General features: G+C 30.6%; 1 protein-coding gene across 3 annotated transcripts in view; it reads left to right on the top strand.

The window, feature by feature from the left end:
• The first annotated feature begins 1,153 nt into the window (after nucleotides 1-1,153).
• Nucleotides 1,154-12,160, top strand: part of LOC127720504 (uncharacterized) — a 50,460-nt gene continuing 39,453 nt past the window's right edge. For 2 of the 3 annotated variants that reach the window (XM_052227096.1, XM_052227094.1), the window contains exon 1: nucleotides 4,334-4,791. In XM_052227096.1, coding sequence (XP_052083056.1) covers nucleotides 4,786-4,791 — 6 coding nt within the window. In that variant the 5' untranslated portion in view covers nucleotides 4,334-4,785. Of the gene's footprint in view, nucleotides 1,264-4,333; nucleotides 4,792-12,160 lie in introns of those variants that run through there. The other variant, XM_052227095.1, reaches the window with a different exon arrangement.

Genomic DNA, 12,160 nt, shown 5'->3' with positions numbered 1-12,160 from the left:
AGATTATATTTCACCATATTAACAATTGGAAATAAATCTGTAAAAAATGCTGTTTCCATACATTTGCACTTTCATGACACAAACAATATGCCTTATTTGTTCGAAAGCAAGAATAAAAGGGTGGTTAAAAATTATGAGTGCCAATTTTAGGATTTTTTTTCTAGCTGTGTATTACTACCTAAGTACAAACCAGGTGATAAATCTAATTCGGTAGGTCGCATTCGGGGAACAGGAGGACGAGATTGGGGTCACAACGATTGAAACATATCGGTCGTCATCTGTGAAATAAAAAAAAAAAAGATATGAATTTAAAAACATTTTGTTAGAAGGAAAATTAGTTTCTTCATGTTTTAGCATTTTGCGTAAAGAAAGACTTATTTTTTTACACTTTTACACTGACAGCAGCATCGATTGCAATACAAAGGTTCCCGATGAACCCTTTATGAGTTTATTTACAATAATAGATGAATAGAAACTATAAACTGCAAAATGATGAGCAAAATAAGATCTATTCTTTAGTCAAAATGAAAAATGAACAATCGACCCGTATAAAAATTAGGAGATTTGGTATGATTGCCAATGCGGCAACTCTCCATCAGAGACCAAATGACATAGAAGTTTACAACTATAAGTCACCGTACGGTTTTATAAATGAGCAAAACCCATAAATCAGTAGATCAGAACTTTCCTTGCTTACACACTACATGATACTTCTTCAACTATTTTAAAAATCAAAAGTCGTTACCATTAAGTACTTTCCTAATTACACCAATATATATATATGGTATTGGAACCTAGGCGTGTCAGCCTTTGACTTATTGTAAATCATTTTGTTCGAACGAAGTTGTTGTAGATCATTACTTTCACTTTGCGTTCATCATATGTAAAAAAACAAAGCAAAGTAATAATTTGTCAATGAATGAATGTTGTGAAAGCCTACTTTGAATTCAGCATGGTCATTATCTAAAACAAGTAGTTTTATGTACAAAACCTACTGATTTATAAAGATGCATACCGAATTATAACCAGATGGTTTGTTTGTAATAATATATTTTTAGATATGTGTATCAAATGTTGCGTCATACCTTAATTGGAATGAGAACAATTTTATTTCTCGGTCCAGCAATCAATAAACAATAAAGAAACCGGATTTAAATCTAACAACCTTCTTGAAATAAAATAAAATAACTGACTCACAATGAGACGATTTTGTATCCAAGAATTTTTCAACAAACATTGGCTGTGGACATTCATTGAATGAAGGTATGACATATTTTATTGGACATACCACAATCTATTGTGAAGGTTTTTTTTATTTTGAATTTAATGAACAACCATCTTAACTTTGTTCTTTCAATTAAAATCATTATTATCGAAAACCTAATTCAGTCGATCTGGATCATTTGTTCATACTCGAAGGATACGATTATTTGCCGCAGTATTCATAAAGAGAGTGTAAGATAAACCGGAATGTATATGATTTTATTAAAATCTATTAAATTTAAAGTGATTGGAGTTCTTTTGGACCTTTTTAATCAGAACTGACATATGTAGCGATCCAGTGCAATGTTTTCTGATTTTTTATCCCTAAAATGATATAATCTACTGTAAAAAGTGATAAAATGATGATTTTATTAAATAAATATAAGCAAAACTAGTTGTTTTAGCATCAATTTAAGGTATAAGCTAACAGGTATTTGAATTTTGACTGTTTTAATTACACGACCAACATCATTGTTATTCCTTTACTATGATCGTTTTAATTAAAGCTGATACGGATTCTTGTGGTACATCATGAAACGTCGATTCTATGAACTGTTCTTTATTGTTGTCATTAAGATGTTTCAGGTACAATTGTATTTCTAAACTAAACTGCTTAAATCGTAGCCTTGAGAACTGAACATACTATCCATGGATTATTGTTGTCTTGTATTATTAGTTTAATTCTCACATATCAAATCCCTTGAGAGATTCCAAGGGGGAAATGAAAGACAATCGATTCAAACCCCCATTAAAAGGTATATTGCAAATAACACTTTATAAATTTTGTGTGTCCGAAGCACTTTTAGGGATTCTCTTTCATCAGGAGCGGTCAAACGAAAAAATTGGAAATCCAGGGCTATATCATCACAAAGAAATGTTATGAGCTCTATGAGCATAGGGGACCCAAAAACAAAAGCAAGATAACAAAACTTAAAATAAGTATTTATTTTATTAATCAAGTTGAATTATTTCAAAAAAAATCATTCAGTTATACCAATTAACAGCCTATTTCATTCAAAAAGGGAAAAAAGAAAAAGAAAAGTGCACACATTTCTTCTTCGTGCTGTTTTTTAAAAATTATGCATGATAGTTTCCGTCGGGTCTCAAGCAAAATGATCAAGATCGGTTTTACAGTTTTTCAGATTATTATGATATGCACCAGATGTATTCGCTTTGACTCAGAAGACAACAATTAAAAAATAAATTAACGAACTCGCATTTGAAAAAAGTCAGATTGAATAACAATCGGATTTGAAAAACATTTCCTGAATTTCACATTATAATGAATCGACTAACTAATAATTTCTTCAACATAAAAATAAAGGCAACAGTAGTATACCGCTGTTCGAAACTCATAAATCGATAGAGATAAAAACAAATCCGGGTTACAAACTAAAACTGAGGGAAACGCATCAAATATTCTACTAGTTTTCATGCTGTTAGGCAGATATGCAGAAGCATATAAACGAATGTCTGCATTATTATTTACATTTGAAAAGTCTTTTTTTTTATTCTTGCCCTTGTAGAAATTAGGATATCAGAACTTTTCCTACTGATATTCTGGATGATACTTCTTAAAACATTTAAAAAATCCCAAGTCGTTATCATATTTATAGATTCTACCACTGCATCGAGTGTAATATCATATTTATCCACTATTGACAGTTAAATGTTGAAATTCAAAACGCGAGGCTCGCTGATCGTTTTAAATATCTAAAATTTAACTGTCGAGAGTGGATAAATATCGTATTGCACGAGATTTTGAGGTGGAATCTGTTTCTCTAATGATTTCTACAAGACATGCAGGCAAATTTAATCCTTCCTTTCGAATGATCTGTAAAAAGATGTGTTCTTTCTATGTGACGTCATCAGAGAGGGTCGCCTTGTTTCATGAAACCACAATAGTAAATTCAGATAAAAGCAAGAAAATTTGACGTCATAATCAAATTTTGATCAATCAAGAATTGTGATCAATCGAACCACATGTTGTTTAAATAGATGTAAACAACAGGTCAGGAAAAGGATAAATCGGGTAAGAATTAGAGAAATATATATTTATATATATTATATCTTTATTATATAGTATTGGAACCCAGGCATGTGAGCCTTTGATTTATTGTTAATCCTTTGGCTCGAATCAAGTTGTTGTGGATCATTACTTTCACTTTGCGTTCATCATATTTAAAAAAGCAAAGCAAAGTTATAATTTGCCAATAAATGGAAGCTTATGTTGTAAAGGCTACTTTGAATTCAGCATGGTTATTATTTAAAACAAGTAGTTTCATGTACAAATAATTTTACCAAGTTTACTGTTTTATAAACTTTTAGATGCATATCGAATTATATCCAGATGGTTTGTTTATAATAATATATTTTTAAAATATGTGCATTAAATGTTGCATCGTTCCTCAATTGGGATGCGGACAGTTTTATTTTTCGATCAAGGTAATCTTTAAATATTTAAACAACACAACAAAAACCAATTTTAAAGATTTACTCTATGAACACAGGCACTTTCTATCGTGAATTGAGATTGATTCCTGACAAACAATGTGAAAATTTTGTATCTATGAATTTTCAATAAACATTCTGAACGGACAAGTGAAGCGATAAGTGCAATATTTGTCTGATGGTTAATGTTTAATATGACATGATCCTCTGTAAAAAAAAAAAACGTTTATGGTAATTTAGTTTTCAATTAATATCAGCAAAAATAGTTCTTTTTTAGCACCACTATCAGGTATAATAAGCTAACGTGTATCAAAAAAATGAGCCGTTTAATTACTGACCAAAATCATTGTAATTCCCAATTGTTATCGTTTTTCACTAAGGTTTACACGGAATCTGGGCCGGTTGTAAGGATTGTTCAGCTTGATTTGATATGGACCAGACGCGTTTCGCTTTGACTCTGAAGATGGCAATTTAAAAAATGAATTAACAAACAAGCCTATGACAAACTCAGATTGAAATAACAATTTAATTAGAAGTAAAATTTTCTGAATTTCAAATAATGAAACGATTAACGAACAATTTGTTAAATACGGAAGATATGTACTTACAAGAAGCAGATAACTGCAAGTCCTAACTGTCTGTATGAACGCAAAGCAAATGAATAAATTGTCAATGCATAGACGCTGGTGTTCTTAAAGCCTTGTCTGAATTCGGAATGCTCTTTATTTGAAACAAGTTGATTGCAGTACAAACAAATTTACAAATAAAACTACTGATTTATATAGATGCATGTGAAATTCTAACAAGACGGTTTGTTTGTTTTTAATAACTCATTTTTAAGATATGCGTGTTAAATGGTACATCATACCTCAATTAGAAAGAGAACAATTTGATATCTCGATCAAGGCAATCTATAAATATTTAACCAATAAAGAAACAGGATTCAAAGATACGCTCTGTGCACACATGCACCTTTTAAGGTGAAAAATGAAATAAAAAAAAACTAACAAACAATGTGAAGATTTTGTATCAAGGATTTTTCAACTAACATTGGCTGTGGACTTACATTGAATGAAGGTATGAAATATTTTATTGTACATACCACAATCTATTTGGGGGGGGGGGGGGGTCTTTTTTCTAATTTAATGAGCAACCATCTTAACTTATTCTTTCAATTGAAATCATTATTATCAAAACCCCAGCGCAGTTGACCTGTATCATTTGTTCAGTACCGACGGATAAGATCATGCACCGTAGTATGCATCAAAAGAGTGTCATAATTTAAATGCATCTTCTTTTATTTCTCCTTTATTGAATTGACATGAATTATGTTTTACGTTCTTAGTGTGAACAGACGGGTGTAGCTATTCAGTGCAATATTTTTCTGATGGTTAATGTCTAATATGACATGATCTTCTGTAAAAAGTGATTATAGAGTAGTTTAATTTTTTTAATCAATATTAGCAACAATGGTTCTTTTTAGCAACAATATAAGATATATTAAGATAACAAGTATTAAAAAATTGGGCGTTTTAATCACCTGGCCAAAATCATTGTTATTCCCGTTTTGTTACCGTTTTAATTCAAGTGTATGCCGAATCTTAGGGCACATGATGAGGCTTCGTAACTACGAACAATTCTTTATTATTGTCAGTATTTAAGTATAGAACCACTAATTCTGGCCTAGTCAGAAAGAACATACATGAAAGTAGTACATATTTAAAAGAAAATAGTTTCTTCGCATAGCTGTATCTTTGTCAATAGGTGAAATATTTTGGTAGTTTTAGTATCAAATGAAAGGCTGAGGACTTGGGATCACTGTAGATCCCTTGTTGAAAGTGTTTTTTAATAATAAAAAAAATATATAAAATTATGATAGGACGACACATTTGCCCACCTGTTCAGATCAGAAGTACCTGTTTTGTACTATCAAACTTTCGGGAAACAGTACGCTATAATATGCAACTAGAGGTATGTTGAATTTTTCAGCACAAGTCAGGATAAGGTATAGTGTTGACATGAATTGACTGCCACTTTATTTGAAATTAAGACAAAATAGCCATTAATACTTGAAATTGCAGAATTTAACATAGAAAGCAATGGGACTTTGAATCAGTGGTTTTATTCCAGTAGGGGGTATCACATACAATTGTATTCCCAAACATAACTGCTTTAATTTTAGCCTTGAACTGCACATACTATCTTTGGATTACTTTAACATGTGCTGTTTTGTCTTATTAATTAATTGTTACACTCAAACCCCTTGGTCGATTTAAAAGATGAAATATTTTAAAACTTTAAAATGCATTTTGTTATTAATGAAGTTGATTTTATTTACATTAATTCATTAAATAGGACCAATTAACAGATATTTCATTCAAAAAGTGAAGAAATAAAAAGAAAAATGCACACATTCCTTCTTTTTTCTATTACAACGATGATGCATAATCGTATCCGTCTGGTCTCAAACAAAATGATCAGGGTCTGTTGGAAAGATTGTTCAATTTAAAATGATGTGAACCAGACGTGTTCGCTTTGACAAACAAGCATATGATAAAGTCAGATTGAACAGACAATTTGATTTGAAAGAAATTTCCCGAATTTAAAATAATGAAACGATTAACGAACAATTTGTTAAACATGGAAGATATGTAATAACAAAAATCAGAACTGTGCGTTCATCACCTGTATAAACGCAAAGAAAACGATTAACTTGTCAATGCATGGACACTGGTGTTGTTAAAGCCTAGCTTGTCTGAATTTTAAAATAAGTAGTTTGAAGTACACATTAATTTACAAATAAACCTACTGATTTTTATAGATGAATGTGGATGGAATCTAATCCTACAGTTTGTTTTGTTTTAAATAACTTATTTTGAAAATATGTGTGTTAAATGTTGCACCATACCTCAATTGGAGTTCTGTTTGACCGTTTTAGTCAGAACTGACAGAGTTGTAGCGATCCAGTGCAGTATTGTCTGATTTTTTATCCTTAATATGACATGATCTACAGTAAACAGTTTTTAAATGATGATTTTATTAAATAAATATAAGCAAAAATAGTTCTTTATCATTATTGAAAGGTATCAGCTAACTGATAATCAAAAATTGACTGTTTTGATCACCTGACCAACATCTTTTTTAGCGCCTATCCCAAGTCAGGAGCCTCTGGCCTTTGTAAGTCTTGTATGTTTTTTTAATTTTAGTTCATTTATAAATTTTGGAGTTTAGTGTGACTAGATATAAGAAGATGTGGTATGAGTGCCAATGAGACGTCCATTTTTATTGAACTAGTACACATTATTGTTTAGGGGCCAGCTGAAGTCCGCCTACGGGTGCGGGATTTTCTCGCTGTTTTGAAGACCCATTGGTGGCCTTCGGCTGTTTTCTGCTCTTTGGTTGGGTTGTTGTCTCTTTGACACATTCCCCATTTCCATTCTCAATTTAATCATTGTTATTCCTTATCTATTATCGTTTTAATTAAAGCTCATACGGAATCTTATGGTACATAGTGAAGCGTCGAATTTATGAACTGTTCTTTATTATTGTCATTAAGATGTATCACGTACAATTGTATTCCTAAACTTAACTGCTGAAATTTTATCCTTGAGAACTGCACATACTATCTATGGATTATTGTTGTTTTGCATTATTAGGTTAATTGTCACAGTTAAACCCTTGCGATATTCCAAGGGGGAAATAGATAGACAATCTGTTCAAACCCCAAATGACAAGTATATTGAAAATTACACTTGATAAATTTCGTGTTTCCTAAGCGCTTTTCATCAAGAGCATTCAAACGAAAACATTTGAAATCCAGGAATGTATCATATTCTGATCTCTATGAGCATAGGGGACCCAAACACAAAAGCAAGATAACAAAATTTAAAATAAGTATTTATTTTATCAATCAAGTTGAATTATTTCGAAAAAATTCATTCAGTTATATCAATTAATTGCCTATTTCATTCAAAAAGGGAAAAAGAAAGAGAATAGTGCACAAATTTCTTCTTCGTGCTGTATGATAAAATTATGCATGATCGTATCCGTTGAGTCTCAAACAAAATGATCAAGATGGGTTTTACAGTTTTTCTGATTATTATGATGAATGAGGGTGTTTTTGAAATCCACGCTGCACCAGATATATTCGCTTTGACTCAGAAGACAACAATGTATTAATAAATTAAGAAACACGCATTTAAAAAAAAGTCAGATTGAATAACAATCTGATTTGACAGACATTTTCTGAATATCACATTATAATGAATCGACTAACTAACAATTTGTTCAACATAGAAGATATATAGTAACAAGAAGCATATATCCGAATGTCCGCATCATTATTTACATTTGAAAAGTTGTTTTTTTTAATTTTGCCCTTGTAGAAATTAGGAGATCAGAACTTTCCTTACTAATATTCTAGATGTTACTTCTTAAAACATTTTAAAAATCCCAAGTTGTTACCATATTTATAGATTCTACCACTGTATCGAGTGTCATGTCATATTTATCCACCGGAGACAGTTAAATTTTCAAACGCGAGGCTCGCCGAGCCTTTTAAATATTTAAAATTAAACTGTCGAGAGTGGATGAATATCGTAATGCATGAGATTTGGCGGTGGCATCTGTTTCTCTAATGGTTTCTACAAGATATGCAGGCAAACTTAATCCTTCTTTTCGAATGATCTGTAAAAAGATGAATTCTTTCTATGTGACGTCATCAGAGATCGTCGCCTTGTTTCATGACGCCACAATAGTAATTTGAGATAAAAGCAAGAAAATTTGACGTAATAATTAAATTTTTATCAATGAAGAACTGAGATCAAACGAACCATAATATAATATTGAAACTTAGGCATGTGAGCCTTTGACTTATTGTTAATCATTTTGCTCGAACAAAGTTTTTGTAGATCATTACTTTCACTTTGCTTTCATCAAATGTAAAAAACAAAGCAAAGTAATAATTTGCCAATGAATTAATGTTGTGAAAGCCTACTTTGAACTCAGTATGGTTATTATTGAAAACAAGTAGTTTTATGTACAAATAAATTTACAAAGTTTACTGTTTTATATAGATGCATATCGAATTATAACCAGATGGTTTTTTTTTTGTTATTATATATTTCTTAAATATGTGTGTTAAATGTTGCATCGTTCCTCAGTTGGAATGCGGACATATTTATTTTTCAATCAAGGTAATTTGTTTGAGTTTTTGATTTTGCCATTTTATAAAAGACTTTCTGTTTTGAATTTCTCTTGGAGTTCGGTATTTTTGTTATTTTACTTTTTATATATATATAAACAATACAACAAATCCAGTTGAAAAGATATGCTTTCTGAACACAGGAACTTTCTAACGTGAACTGAGATTAATACCTGACAAACAATGTGAAGATTTTGTATCTATGAATTTTTCAATAAACATTGTGGAAATTCCATTTAAAATCCAGGGATGTATAAATACAAAGAAATATAATGAGATACATGGGCAAAAGAAACAGTGAAAATGCATTTAGTTATTATTGAAAAAAAAAATGCAAAAATTTCTTTTTTGTGCTGTATGACAATAATATTGGTGCATGAACGTATCCTTCGGGTTTCAAGCAAAATGACCAGGGTCGGTTGTACGGTTTGTTCGGTTTATAAATATATGATAAAAACCAGATTTGTTCGCTTTGACACTGAAAATGAAATTTAAAAAAATAAATTAACAAAGAGCATACGACAAAATCAGACAAAATAGCAATTTGATTTGAAAGGAAGTGTTTAATTTCACATTATAATGAAATGATTAACTAAAAGATTGTTTAACATGCAAGATGTGACTCATTCACCGGAACCAGAATGTTGCATCGTTCCTCAATTGGAATGAGGACACATTTATTTCTTATTCAAGATAATTTATTTGAGTTTTTGATTTCGCCATTTTACAAAGGACTTTCCGTTTTGAATTTCCCTTGGAGTTCGGTATTTTTGTTATTTTACTTTTTATATATATATAAACAATACAACAAATCCAGTTGAAAAGATATGCTTTCTGAACACAGGAACTTTCTTACGTGAATTGAGATTAATACCTGACATACAATGTGAAGATTTTGTATCTATGAATTTTTCAACAAACATTGACTGTGGAAATTCATTGAATGAAGGCATGAAAATTTTCTTTGTACATACCATGCATACCACAATCAATTTTGAAGTTTTTTTTAATTTAATGAGCAACCATCTTACTTTCAATTAAAATCGTCATTATCGGAAACCCAGTGCAGTTGACCTGTATCATTTGTTCAAACCCGACGGATACGATTATGAGCCTCAGTATACATAAAGAGCGTGTCATAAAACTGGAATGTTTCTGATTTTATTAAAATTGATTGAATTGATCGGAGATCTTTTTGACATTTTTAGTCAGAACGGACAGATGTAGCGATCCAGTGCAATATTTTTTTATTTTTCTTATCCCTAATATGACATGATCTAATGTAAACGGTTATTAAATGATGATTTTATTAAATAAATATAGGAAAACATAGTTCTGTTTTAGCAACAATTTAAAGTATAAGCTAGCAGGTATTCGAATATTGACCGTTTTAATTACCTTACCATAATCATTGTTATTCCCTTATCTGTTATCGTTTTACTAAATTTTATACAGGATCTAAGGAAAATGTTACATCGTTTCGTATTCACGAACTGTCCATGATTTACTATTGTCATCAAGAGGTATCACGTAAAATTGTATTCCTAAACTAAACTTCTTAAATTTTAGCCTTGAAACTATACATACAACATGTACTATATATGGATTATTGTTTCTTTGTCGTGTTAGTTTAATTGTTACATTTAAACCCCCTTGAGAGATTCCAAAGGGTTGAATTAAAAAAAAAACAATTTGTGAAACCTCCCCTCCCGATAAAGTTTAACGAAAAAAACTTTTTATGGCGCTTTTCAGGATTCACCTTCATCATGATTATCTAAACCGAAACATTTAAAATCCAGGGATGTATAAATACAAAGAAATATAATGAGATACATGGGCAAAAGGAACAGTGAAAATGCATTTAGTTATTATTGAAAAAAAAAAATGCAAAAATTTCTTTTTTGTGCTGTATGACAATAATATTGGTGCATGAACGTATCCTTCGGGTTTCAAGCAAAATGACCAGGGTCGGTTGTACGGTTTGTTCGGTTTATAAATATATGATAAAAACCAGATTTGTTCGCTTTGACACTGAAAATGAAATTTAAAAAAATAAATTAACAAAGAGCATACGACAAAATCAGACAAAATAGCAATTTGATTTGAAAGGAAGTGTTTAATTTCACATTATAATGAAATGATTAACTAAAAGATTGTTTAACATGCAAGATGTGACTCATTCACCGGAACCAGAATGTTGCATCGTTCCTCAATTGGAATGAGGACACATTTATTTCTTATTCAAGATAATTTATTTGAGTTTTTGATTTCGCCATTTTACAAAGGACTTTCCGTTTTGAATTTCCCTTGGAGTTCGGTATTTTTGTTATTTTACTTTTTATATATATATAAACAATACAACAAATCCAGTTGAAAAGATATGCTTTCTGAACACAGGAACTTTCTTACGTGAATTGAGATTAATACCTGACATACAATGTGAAGATTTTGTATCTATGAATTTTTCAACAAACATTGACTGTGGAAATTCATTGAATGAAGGCATGAAAATTTTCTTTGTACATACCATGCATACCACAATCAATTTTGAAGTTTTTTTTTTAATCAATGAGCAACCACCTGAACCCTGTTCCTTCAATTGAAATCGTCATTATCGAAAACCCAGTCAAGTGGACCTGTATCATTTGTTCAAACCCGACGGATACGTTTATTAGCCTCTGTATACATAAAGAGCATGTTATAAAACCGGAATGTTTCTGATTTTATTAAAATTGATTGAATTGATCGGAGATCTTTTTGACATTTTTAGTCAGAACGGACAGATGTAGCGATCCAGTGCAATATTTTTTTTATGTTTCTTATCCCTAATATGACATGATCTAATGTAAACGGTTATTAAATGATGATTTTATTAATAAATATAAGAAAACATAGGTCTGTTTTAGCAACAATTTAAAGTATAAGCTAGCAGGTATTCAAAAATTGACCGTTTTAATTACCGTACCATAATCATTGTTATTTCTTATCTGTTATCGTTTTATTAAATTTTATACAGGATCTAAGGAGAACGTTTAATCGTTTCGTATTCACGAACTGTCCATGATTTTCTATTGTCATCAAAAGGTATCACGTAAAATTGTATTCCTAAACTAAACTTCTTAAATTTTAGCCTTGAAACTATACATACAACATGTACTATCTATGGATTATTGTTCCTTTGTCTTGTTAGTTTTATTGTTACATTTAAACCCCCTTGAGAGATTCCAAAGGGTTGAATTAAAA

This window comes from Mytilus californianus, unplaced genomic scaffold (genome assembly GCF_021869535.1).
Source record: "Mytilus californianus isolate M0D057914Y unplaced genomic scaffold, xbMytCali1.0.p SCAF_11, whole genome shotgun sequence".
NCBI classification, from domain to species: domain Eukaryota; kingdom Metazoa; phylum Mollusca; class Bivalvia; order Mytilida; family Mytilidae; genus Mytilus; species Mytilus californianus.
This window is presented reverse-complemented; position numbering and strand designations above follow the sequence as displayed.